The 12,915-nt window shown below is 40.3% G+C and overlaps 1 protein-coding gene across 1 annotated transcript in view; it reads right to left on the bottom strand.

The window, feature by feature from the left end:
- LOC148373012 (neural-cadherin) overlaps nt 1–12,915 on the bottom strand; it is a 241,401-nt gene that overhangs the window by 30,008 nt on the left and 198,478 nt on the right. Inside the window, exons 22-24 of the mRNA XM_088327543.1 lie at nt 11,570–11,805; nt 3,280–3,557; nt 578–795 (exon numbers count right to left, since the gene is read on the bottom strand). Of these exons, the coding sequence (XP_088183669.1) occupies nt 578–795; nt 3,280–3,557; nt 11,570–11,805 (732 nt within the window). The remainder of the gene's footprint in view (nt 1–577; nt 796–3,279; nt 3,558–11,569; nt 11,806–12,915) is intronic.

Below are 12,915 nucleotides of genomic sequence, written 5' to 3'. Positions count from 1 at the left end.
GTTTTCTCCTGCCTGATACCTGTTGCCGACCTGTTTCTGGACCCGTTTCGGTTTTGCTCCTCCGTCCCGGCCATCGACCTGTTTTGCCGTTTCCTGCCTGATACCTGTTACCGACCTCTTTTCTGGACTTGTTACTGCCCTTGCTCCTCCGTCCCGGCCATCGACCTGTTTTCTCGCTGTCAACGACTACCCGCGCTCGACACGGAAGTGCCACTTCTGCGTTCCTGCCATCAGCTACCCGTGACCGACGATCATCGGATCGTGGAAGCAAGCACTGCTCTCTTTCTCAACAAAACTGAGTAAAACGAACGCTATTGGGTCCTGTCTCCGTTTCTGGCTTGTGACAGTTTTGGTCTTTGTTTCTAGCTTGAACTTCGTCAGGTTTGTTTTTTGTTTCTGGTTCGTGTTTAGATATTTTGTTCGCTGCTCTATGCCCACTTCTTTCTTTGCTATTTTGGTAATAGTTTTGTTAATGAATGCAATCCCTTGTTTTGAGCATCCCTGCCTTAAGTTCCTGCCTCCCCCACATTGGTCCATCACCTTCAAACTTAACAGTAAATAGCTTGATGTGAATTACCGATAGAAATGAAGTCTTGGGGCTCTCCCGGCTGGGCGGCTGGTCCGAGGGGCCCGTTGTAGAGCAGCAGCCCATCGGCCGCTTCAGTCAGGAACTCCATGGAGATGTGGCTCTGGTAGCACGGTGACAAAGGGGGGAACCAGGCGTACCCCTCGCCACCAAAACTGTGCTTTGTCTGTTGGCACTCGGGCCCGTCGAACATTGGCGGGCATTTGCACCTAAAATGTGAGAAGAACTTATTTAATACGGCCATGACCAGGGTTGGGTAGGGTTACTTTAACTTGATTACCGTAAATTCCGCACCTGACTATAAGCCGCACCCACCACTTTTTAAGTGATTTGGCACTTCTGTACTTATACAAGCCGCACCCATGCATAAGCCGCGGGCGCCCGTAGTAGAACTTGCAGCACAGTCACAAGTCTAACCCGGGCCATGCTATAAGTTCCACAATTGTAACTTCATTTTTTTTAGTTTGAACAAATTTATTGACACTAATAACAGCAAACAAACAATGTGAGGTTTTAACAACCCTTTTCGACAATCTTAACAGCAATCAAGCATATTCACAATTTTGTTAAGTAAAATCTTTGTTAGCGTCAATAGATCCGTCCGGTCTAGAGTACAATTTCAGAACTACAGTTGACATCACAAATAGCAAATGATACCCGTCGTTAAGGTATGATGCAGACTTCTAAAGTCGGGGTCCCGTTGAAAGTAATCCAAGGAAACAAAATGTATATTTCCAGAGTTAAGCGTGGGAAAAATATATATCCACTATTGTCCGCTGCGACAACAGACAGATCTACCGGTAACTCAGCTTTACCACATTTCCCATCAGGCCGCGTTTTCTCCGCCCCTTATTTTTGATTCGTCCGTAGAACACATAACAGAATAAATCTCTAAAATAAATACATTACAAAAATATACAGTTGCAAATACATATTATACATGGTTACACATATTTACGAAGAAAGACGGTACACCGAGAGAGTTTTCAAAGCTTTAATAATAATAATATAACTTAAGGGTTGTTAAAACAGCAAAAATGATGTTGGCAAGCTGGTTGGATTTATTTTCATTTTGTTTCTGTCGCATTTGATGTTCGTTTTGCCGGAAATCAAAGAGATCAAAGCCAGGAGAGAAAGCTTACCGCGTGTTGTGAGTCCTCATTTTATTCATATTTAGTTTCTTTTGTCTTTTATTAGCATATTTGGTATCGGAGTAATCCAAAAGTCATTGAAAGTAATCCAGTTAAAGTAACCCTACCCAACCCTGGCCATGACAATGATAATGATATTTTATGACTGAAGCTAGTGCAACTAGTTAGATGATTTGGTACGCTAACTTGACTCAATGCTTGACAAACAATCTAGGAAATATGACTGATAAATAAATAAAATGCCTAATTAACTAACCAATTAATTTGCTGCTGAGAATTAATTTGATTGACAGCCCTTTGAGACTACTTGTAATTAAGGCGTCACAAATAAACATGACTTGTTTTGACTGACGTGACTTGACTAACCATCCAATAACCCTACTAACAAGACAGTAAACTAACTTGGACTGACTGACAAACTGTCAGATTGACTAACTGACAACCAATTGTAAATAGTGAATTCTACACAACCAAGTAACTGCACGAGAGACTATTTGATTAGCTACTAACAGCACACCGATGATAACTATCTAACCAACCAACGTTTTCATGTATTCATTTTCATTTTAGATTTTCTTTTTGTCAGCTAGCTAGATAACAAAACACCTCATATACTTTTACTGTATATATATTTTTCTTTTGACTAACTAATTGTCCTTATTTTCCATTGCATTATTATTTTGTATTTTTAATAACAAAGAAGCCAACACATTTCATTTTTAATATGTATTTTAATTTAGGGCATTTTTAACTAATTAACAAACGAACACTACACATGTATTTTGTTTTTACTAACCAATAACTTTTAATTTTTTGCAGTTCTGGTATAATTCTTAATTAAAAATAGCTACATCTATTTTTTAAAACTAATGAACTAGTTTGATAAATAACATTTCATTTATTTTTGTTCATCTTTTTGCGAGCTATCTCACTAACGTCTTCCTTTATTTTTTTTTTCCTTTGACAGAAAGACAGACAGACATTTTGCTAGCTATCTCGTAACTAACCTCTTCCGATATTTTATTTTTCCTTTTACTAACGAACGAACAAACTGACAAACAAACTTTATTTTAAATGAATTTAATTTTTGCTTACTAAATAAGCAGCCGACTAACATTTTATTATTTCTAGTTCTGGTGTTTTCAATGGACTCATTCCTGAATATAAATAGTTTCAGTTTTCTCAAAACGAGCTAACTTTCATTTCATTTATTTTTGTTTGTCTAGCTAGCTCACAAACTATCTTCTTCCTTTATCTTCTTTTTCCTTTGACAGACAGACAGACAGACAGACAGACAGACAGACAGACAGTCTTTGTGCTAGCTATCTCACTAACTAAACTTTTCCTACATTTCATTTTTATTTAACAAACCAACAAACAAACTAACTAGCTAACTGACCGACTGATTGACCAACTGACTGACCGGCTGACTGACAGACCGGCTGACTGACAGACCGGCTGACCGACCAGCTGACTGACAGACCGACCGACCGACAGAGAGACCGACCACCTAACTAACCAAAGGACTGTGCAAGCACCAACCTGTAACCCAGTGGCCCATCGTGGCAGACACCCCCATTGAGGCAGGGGTTGCTGGTGTAGGACGAGCAAGGCAGATGCGCGGCGTCACGCCCGTTGCAACCGCACTGGGCGGCCGTCTCGGCCGGCAGAGAAACCAGGGACACGTTGCCCCAACTGAGGACAGACGGCGTCTGGCCAAAGGACACTCGGGTGGAGCAACCTCCCGAGTGGGAACAGTCCGTTCGGGGACAGTCGTCGACAGCCACTTGGGAGATGGACGCGTCTAGAACATCCTCCAGCTGAAAAGGACCATAACAGAAAATGGGTATTTGATAGATATCGATAAACAACGAGTCATATAATATGCTTAAGAATCCCCCTCAAAAATGTCATTATCAATATTATTTTATTTATCTATTCTATCTATCTACTTTGGCCATATCCCTCAGGAGGGGTGACAGACAGCAAGACAAACACATACAATAACAAAGAAAAGAAAAAAGGTAAGAAAAAAGCAAAAAATACACACAAACATTTTTAGACCATGGCCAACCCAAATGCCCAAACACCAAAACAAGTTAGGTACCTCGGCACCTGAGTTGGTCATGCTTTGGTCCCTCCAGATGAAAAGGGTCAAAAGAAAGCGGACATGTCACTCGGGACAGAGTGACACAACACACTCTTCTGTTCATCAGCAGGGCCCGACAGCTTTCGCTGGTTTACCCCTCCCGCATCATAAAACACGTCCAAACATCCCACTATCCTTTAACAACACCTCTCCACTCATTCCTATCACCAACAAGAGCTCTAGCTTCCACTAGATTCAGACCTCTTTCCTGCAGTTCACTCATAACACCATCCATCCACGTCAATCACGGCCTTCCTCTTGGTCTCCTTCCATTTACTTCTGCTCTGTAGATCCTCTTCAACATTCGTTCCTCATCTATCCTCTCCATGTGTCCAAACCAACCGGGTACTCTCTTATCCACACGCTTGTTCCACTACTACTCCAGTTCTGTCTCTCACAGTTTCATTTCTCAATCTATCCAATCTTGTCACTCCCAACATACTCCTTAAACACTTCTAGTTAAAATTGTCATTATAAATATTATATACTTATTTTAATTGTGATTTTAGTCCCTCTACACCTCCGCAGCACTTACTGTTCCCTTGAAAATTGTTAACTTTGGCAGTCAAACGCTAGAAAGTTGAACTGTTCAGGCTAATTTTGTTTGTAATGATGTCCAACAATAAAAAAAAAAAAAAAAAAACAAGGAGGATTACTTTTTTCGAAAAACGGTCTGCCGTACCAAAGTGGTACTACAACTCTAAACATCACAACGGAATTGTGTGCACTCTCATTTGCGTTTATTTCACTAAATGGCTCATAAATCACGTAAAACAACAAATCGATGATCGACTTAGTTACCGACGCTTTTAATAATAAATTTTAATCGATTATTACTGATTAGTTGTTGCAGCAAGTGTTCCCTTTAAGCTTCGCGCGTGCGCAATTGCTCGCACATTCTCAGCGCACAAGAAAATCTAGCCAGCGCACAAAAATCAGGGCTCAAAATTACTAATTAAGAAGCCACTTAAGTCAAAGAAACGTTGTGTCTTAAATGCGGTATTTTGAAGTCGAGTCCAAGTAGAACGAAGTTGAGTAAAGTTAGTAGTTTGTCGAGAACCGGCTTCTTCGGGTCCGAAACGGCTCTTCAGGTTGTTTTTGCTTCTTTGGGGCGGCAGTAGCTCAGGAGGTAGAGCGCTTGTCTTGGGATCAAGGGATCCCAGTTCGAATCCCGGCTCGTCCGTGTTACATGTCGAAGTGTCCTTGGGTAAGACACTGAACCCCTAATACCCCCAATAAGCAGGTCAGCGTCTTACATGGCTGCAATACAAGGCCGCTATTGGGAAATGTGAAGCACACTGTAAAGCGCTTTGGGAAGTCATTGATTTGAAAAGCGCTATAGAAATGCAGATCATTTCATTCATTTCATTTCATAACATGACAAAGTATTATGTAAAATTTTGCACAAAATGACTTAAAGGAAGGGGGGAATAGAACAAAAAAGAAATAAATACCAAAATGAAAAAGTAGTGAAAAGCTGAAAAAAAATGAAACAAAAGGAAGAGAAAAAAAGAAGGAAAAATTAAGAAAAAGGCCAGAAAAAAAGAAAAGAAAGAAATGTAGGAAAAAAGTAAATAGAGAACAAAAAGAAAAAAGTAACAGCTCGGAAAAAATAAACACAATAAGATTTTTTTTAAAGGAATTAAAAAAAAAAAAAAATGGGAAAAATAAGAAAAAGTTTGTGTTGGATTCAAATAATTTCCAATTATACCAAGATGATCTTGTTGCCAGTACTTCCACTAAAAAATGTGATTAAATACAGTTCTGTGTCTTGCAACCAACTAAATAAGCCCCCAAAAATGTTAATATTATGCAACAAAATATATCAGGAAATAAAAAGGAATGGATATCTTGTGAAAGAATTGTAAGAACAAACGAGGTTTGTAGGCCGTACAACCTTTGCAATAGTACATGAGTCAATTCGTTCAAAGGAGAAAAATAATTTTGCATTGCCGGAAACTCAGCAAAATGTAACCTGATGTCAAGTTTTGGACATGTTTGCTAATGACTGAGTTGCCACACTTGGGATTGCCGTTGCTCACTGTTGTTTCAAGCGTTGCTCACCGACATTGTGTGAACGCTCAGACCCTTAAGGAAAATGACAGGGAACACTGGTTGCAGCCCTAGATTAATTCATGAAAAATATGACAAAAGACGATTTCTTGGGGGTGTGACCAATAATGGGGAATATACAGTAATACTAATGCTAGCAAGCAGAACGTGAACATAAACAAGACTTGTCTCGAGGATTGAAAAAAAATGTGTCTAATGGGCCTGGAATCGAACTTGATTGACCTTGACTGAGGTCTGTGATCTGTGGAGTGACATTTTGGTCTAAGTGCGCTTCCATGGACGACTGAATCTCAGTACATGGAGTCGGGGGGGGGGGGGGGGGGTCAAGCCAGCAGATGCTCTCAGGCTTTTAAGGCATCTCCAGCGTTGGTGTGAGAAACGATCACATCAACATCCACTTAGTGACACGCACTTGTGAAACCTTTGTACGCCATTGACCCGCAGAGTGTTAAATGCTTGACACGTGCAAACAAGTCTTCTTTTTAACAACCTTGCTAGATAGCCGGATCGATGAGCTACCCAGCTACCCGTTTGTGTGCCTACCCACCGAACGACAGGGCTTAGCCAAAATGTATACGGACGCTCCCCTAATGACGACCATTCAAGTTACGAAAAATGGTACGTACCGAAGGATTTTATATTTTATTTACCGTAAATTCCGGACTATAGAGCGCACCCGATTATAAGCCGCACCCACTACATTTTATGAGGAAAACCCGATTTTGTACGCACACAAGCCGCACCTGTATATAAGCCGCATGCGCCCACATTAAAACATGTAACTCAATCACAAATTTAGCCCAAACCCGGCTTTGGGTCCCGCGATTTTAACTGAATATAAAGCGCACAGTCCAAAAACCACAGCCGGCAAAATGACCAGAAATTGATACCGGTACTTAAGGTTTGATGCAGACCTGTAAAGTCCGGGTACCCGTTGAAACTAATCCAAGGAAAAAAAAGTCTATATTTCCAAAGGTAAGGGTGGGAAAAATATATACACACTATTGTCCGCCGCGACAACAGGTCTCACTCACCTTTACCCCACTTCCCGTCAGCCCGCGTTTGCTCCGCCCTTCTTTTTTAATTCGCAAAACATATCAGAATAAGTGTCTCAAATAAATACATTACAAAAATATATAGTTGCAAATACATATTATACATCGGTTACACATATTTACAAAGAAAGACGGTACACCGAAAGAGTTTTCAAAGCTTCAATTATAGTATTATAACTTTCATCCCGAACCGTGCCTGTGAAGGGTAGCAAAGCGCTACTAGAAACACGCTCGCAACACGGTTAACGGGCCTGTTAAAAAAACATACCGTGCTTGTAGAAACCACGGTAAACCGTTCTCATCCTTCTTATAACTGACCTCATCAAAGTCGCCTTACCCAGTATGGGATAGGGACTTTGACATATAGACGTCGTCCCACGCTCCCATATTCAAAAACACGCTAGCAACACGCTCGCAAAGTGAAGTTTACGTGCAGTAGCTCTGTTTCCTGCTTTATCGGACTGCTCGTTTGCTTTTAGCTTGAAAGCTACGTCATGTGCCTTTCTTTTTGCAATTTGCATGATGAGGATATGTCTACGCTAATTTAATTCGTGCACATGTTAAGAAGTTGCAGTCTTCCTCGGCGCATATATTCCACCGGTCTAAATCTTACCTTTTGTACTCGAGCGCCGCTGGCGGCTGTTAGAAAAATTATATAAATTGGCCGCATCACTGAATAAGCCGCAGGGTTGAAGTTTTGGGAAAAAAGTAGCGGCTTATAGTCCGGAATTTACGGTATTTGACTATAAGGGATTTTATACAATTTTATACAAGTCACATTTATTGAATGCAAGGAAGATTTTTCACAGAGGAGGCTTAAGTTCGATGACAGGTGGCGCCGTTCCAAGTGCAGAGTGTTTTGGCTGGGGAATTTTGATAACGGGGCGCTGACGAAGGACATAGGCCTTGTTTTGATAAACGCTTGGCATTGTTTTGAGAAGCGCTTTGCTGATATGAGTTTTCCTTAGACGTGGCGGCGCCTGTCGGCGAGGAGGTGGTGAAACTGGCACCTGACCCGCCCCATGGGAGGAGTCAGCACGCCCCACGGGAGGGGCCTTTGTGACGCACCGGTCCAGACGAGGTGGCGACTAGGTGGAGGCCACGTGGGGAGTTCCTGGCCCGCCCCGTGGGAGGAGCTAACACCCCAGCTTGTGAAAATACGTGGGCCGAAGACAGAAGACGGGAGAAGAGAGATGGGAGATCAGTCGTGAGAGGGAGACTCGACAAAGACTAATTTGACTAATTCAACAATAATTTGGCTAATTCGATGGAATTCACTTAGTTAAATACTTTAAGAAAATAAATCTACCCCCGTGTGAAAATGTCGGCTATTCTTGTTAATTTTTCCATAAAGAAATGAGCATGCATTGTTAGGAGAAGGAAGTTTGGGTTTGGTTAATGGAGTCAGATAACTAATAAGCCTGCCACGTGGGGAGTTCCTGGCCCACCCATGGATGGTGGCCAACACACCGGCTTGTGAAAAGAACTTCAGAAGAGATCGTGAGAGGGAGGCTCGACAAAGACTAATTAGACCACAGGTGTCAAACAGGCGGCCCGCGGGCCAGATCAGGCCCGCTAAGGGATTGAATCCGGCCCGTGAGACAACACTCAGAGACGCGCAAGAGAAAAACAAGCTGCAGGTTGAAATATGTCAACTTGATGTTGCCAAAGCAAAGTGCCTCTCACTTGTATTTCTTTCTCTTTCTCTGACTCTCTGTCTCTCTCTTCCACACCTTTTCTCCCACTCTCTGTCTCTTTCACTCTCTGTGTCTCTCTTTTTCTCTTCCTTTGTTGCTTTTAGTCTCTTTCTCTCTCTGTGTCTTTTTAACTTATTTTGCTCTAACTTCATTTTTTCCTTTTCTCTCTTTTCTCTTTCTCTCTTCCTACCCTTCTCGCTTTCTTTTCTCTTTTCTCTCCTTCTGTCTTTCTATTTCTCTTTGGATTTCTTTCTTCCGCTCCCTTTCTTTCCCCCTCTCTAGCGACTTCTCTTTTTATCTCTTTTGTTTCTCACGCTCTCGCCCTCTCTTTCTTTGTCCCGCCCTCGCTCTTCTTTTCCCTCCCTCTTTCTCCTATTTCTTTATGTCTCTTTTTCTTTCTCTTTAATGTACTACTCCGGCCCCCGACAGAATGTTTGTTCTATTCTGTGGCCCCCGAATTAAAATTAGTTTGACACCCCTGAATTAGACTAATTCGACAATAATTCGGCTAATTCGATGGAATTCACTTAAATACTTTAAGATAATAAATCTGCCCCCGTGTGGAAATGCCAATATTTTTCCCATTAAGAAAAGAGCATGCATTGCTGGGGGAATGAAGGTTATGTTTGGTTAATGGGGTCAGATAACTAATTCGAACAATTTGGCAAACGCTACATTTTTTAACCGTTATTTTCCTACCAATTTGAACATTTTTTTGGGGGATGTCAAAAAATATCCGGACGTTGCTTTAAGTTAGATTTTGTATTATTCACCTTTTTCCGAGTACAGGACATTACTGTAGTGCTTCTTTCCGCCGCTCTAGGCGTGTGGTGGCGCTGTGAGAGCTCAACAAGCATCCACCCTGAAGAAGAAATCCGCTTCCTCTTCCTAGTTTGTGTGTAAACATTCTATATTGTATCTCCAGTGCGCTAAGAACTTCGTGCGGTCCATTCAATATGGTTAGTGTAAAGTGTAAAGAAGAGGCCAGCCGTTTCTTTTGAAATGAAAGTGGAATAAGAAAGCTTGATGCGGTTGAGAATACGGTCTAATATCTTGTTCATCCATTCAAGATCCGAACATTTTTGAGGGGATGTCGAAAAATATCCAGACATGGCTGTAAGTTAGATTTTGTATTGCGTGCACCATTTTCCGAGTAGAGGACATTACTGTAGTGCCTTTTTCCGCCGCTACCAGCGCGTGGCGCTGTGAGAGGTCACCTAGCAGCCACCCCAAAGAAGAAATACGGCTTCCTCTTCCCAGTTAATGTGTAAGCATACTTTGCTTTATGACCAGGGTAGATGTCTAGATAGATAGATAGATGTCTAGATAGATAGATGTCTAGATAGATAGATAGATGTCTAGATAGATAGATGTCTAGATAGATAGATGTCTAGATAGATAGATAGATAGATAGATAGATAGATAGATAGATGGATAGATGTCTAGATAGATAGATAGATGTCTAGATAGATAGATGTCTAGATAGATGTCTAGATAGATAGATAGATAGATAGATAGATAGATGGATAGATAGATAGATGGATAGATGTCTAGATAGATAGATGTCTAGATAGATAGATGTCTAGATAGATAGATGTCTAGATAGATGTCTAGATAGATAGATAGATGTCTAGATAGATGTCTAGATGTCTAGATAGATAGATGTCTAGATAGATGTCTAGATAGATAAATAGATGTCTAGATAGATGTCTAGATAGATAGATAGATGTCTAGATAGATAGATAGATAGATGTCTAGATAGATAGATCGATGTCTAGATAGATAGATCGATGTCTAGATAGATAGATGTCTAGATAGATAGATGGATGTCTAGATAGATGGATAGATTCTAGATAGATAGATGTCTAGATAGATAGATGTCTAGATAGATGTCTAGATAGATGTCTAGATAGATAGATAGATAGATGGATGTCTAGATAGATGGATAGATGTCTAGATAGATAGATAGATAGATGTCTAGATAGATAGATGTCTAGATAGATAGATAGATGTCTAGATAGATAGATGTCGAGATAGATAGATGTCTAGATAGATAGATGTCTAGATAGACAGATGTCTAGATAGCGAGATGTCTAGATAGATGTCTAGATAGCGAGATGTCTAGATAGATGTCTAGATAGATAGATGTCTAGATAGATAGATGTCTGGATAGATAGATGTCTAGATAGATGTCTAGATAGATGCCTAGATAGATAGATAGATAGATAGATGTCTAAATAGATGGATAGATTTCTAGATAGATAGATGTCTAGATAGATAGATGTCTAGATAGATAGATGTCGAGATAGATAGATGTCTAGATAGATAGATGTCTAGATAGATAGATAGATGTCTAGATAGATAGATGTCTAGATAGATAGATGTCTGGATAGATAGATGTCTAGATAGATGTCTAGATAGATAGATGTCTAGATAGATAGATGTCGAGATAGATAGATGTCTAGATAGATAGATGTCTAGATAGATAGATAGATGTCTAGATAGATAGATGTCTAGATAGATAGATGTTTAGATAGATGTCTGGATAGATAGATGTCTAGATAGATGTCTAGATAGATGTCTAGATAGATAGATAGATAGATAGATAGATAGATAGATAGATAGATGTCTAGATAGATAGATAGATAGATAGATAGATGGATAGATGGATAGATGTCTAGATAGATAGATAGATGTCTATATAGAAAGATAGATGTCTAGATAGATAGATGCCTAGATAGATGTCTAGATAGATGTCTAGATAGATGTATAGATAGATGGATAGATATATAGATAGATAGATAGTGAAAACAAAAGTAGCTGTGTCGTATTCGCCTTTGTGACTTGGTTAAGCTCACCTTTGCTTTATTGGCCGCCACGTAGCCGTGCAGCTTCTCAGCCTTGTAGTAAGGCGAGCCGTGGGCGGCGAACCAAACGTTGAGCTCCTTCTCCTGCTCCGGACCTGCTTCCTCCACGGAGAAGACGTGGACCTTCTCGGGTGCCGTCTGCAGGAGAGCGGCTAGGGTCCGACCCAAACGCGAGAAGCGGCTCTCTTCGCCTCCTCGGGATGAAAAGAGTTCTTCTACCGTCATGTCTGTGTGGAGAACGTCAAACCCATTCTTAGACCCTATTTGCCTGACAAACTCATTTATGTAACCAAAAAATTGGCCAAAATATTGATTGACTAACTTAGTGACTTCACAAACAGCACAGAGAGGACGCCACACCTATTACTAACTGCCGATTGTAAATAGTAAATTCTGCACAACTAAGTAACTGCACAAAAGACTATTCGATTAGCCACTAGGCAACACACTGATGACCAGGGTTGGGTAGGGTTACTTTAACTGGATTACTTTAATTACTTTTGGATTACTCCAATACCTAATATGCTCATAAAAGACAAAAGAAACTAAATATGAATAAAGTGACTACATTCTGTGCAGGCTTGGGGAGTAACGGAACACACGGAACGGCAAAAAGCTGTTTGGATTTATTTTCATTTTTTATCTGTCGCATTTTATGTTGGTTTAGCCGGAGATCAAAGAGATCAAAGCCAGGAGAGAAATCTTACCACGTGTTGTGAGTCATCATTTTATTCATATTTAGTTTCTTCTGTCTTTTATTAGCATATTTGGTATTGGAGTAATCTAAAACTAATTGAAAGTAATCAGGTTCAAGTAAGCCTACCCAACCCTCCTGATAACTAACTAACCAACAAACGTTTTAATCTATTCAATTTGATGTCAGATTTTCTTTTTGTTAGTTTACTGAACAACTCTACTCTTCGCATGCAGTGAAGAAAAGAAGTATTTGAACACCCAGCTATATTTCTGTTTTGATATCTTTCTTTCTATTAGATAGATAGATGGATGGATGGATACTAAATTCACACTTCCAGCAGTATCCTTTTGTTGAAAAATAAAAAAAGTAAAATAAAGATATAGAATACAAAAATACCCAACATAACATTTTGCTATAGAGTAATTAAATAGTGCTACGGAAAATACATACTGTAATAAAAATAGGGTAATATGCAAATGTGGGGGTGGGTTTTAATGTAGGCTTTTACTCCCCCGGGTGGAGTTAAAGAGCCTCATGGCATGAGGAAGAAATGATCTTCTCAGTCTGTCCGTGGAACAAGATCGTGACAGCAGTCTGGCGCTGAAGCTGCTCTTCTGACCAGTCACAATCAACCACTCAG

The sequence above is a fragment of the Urocampus carinirostris genome, chromosome 2, assembly GCF_059441175.1.
Source record: "Urocampus carinirostris isolate Australia breed hairy pipefish chromosome 2, RoL_Ucar_1.0, whole genome shotgun sequence".
Lineage (NCBI taxonomy): Eukaryota > Metazoa > Chordata > Actinopteri > Syngnathiformes > Syngnathidae > Urocampus > Urocampus carinirostris.
The sequence above is the reverse complement of the archived record's forward strand: the minus strand, read 5'-3'. Positions and strand labels throughout refer to the sequence as shown.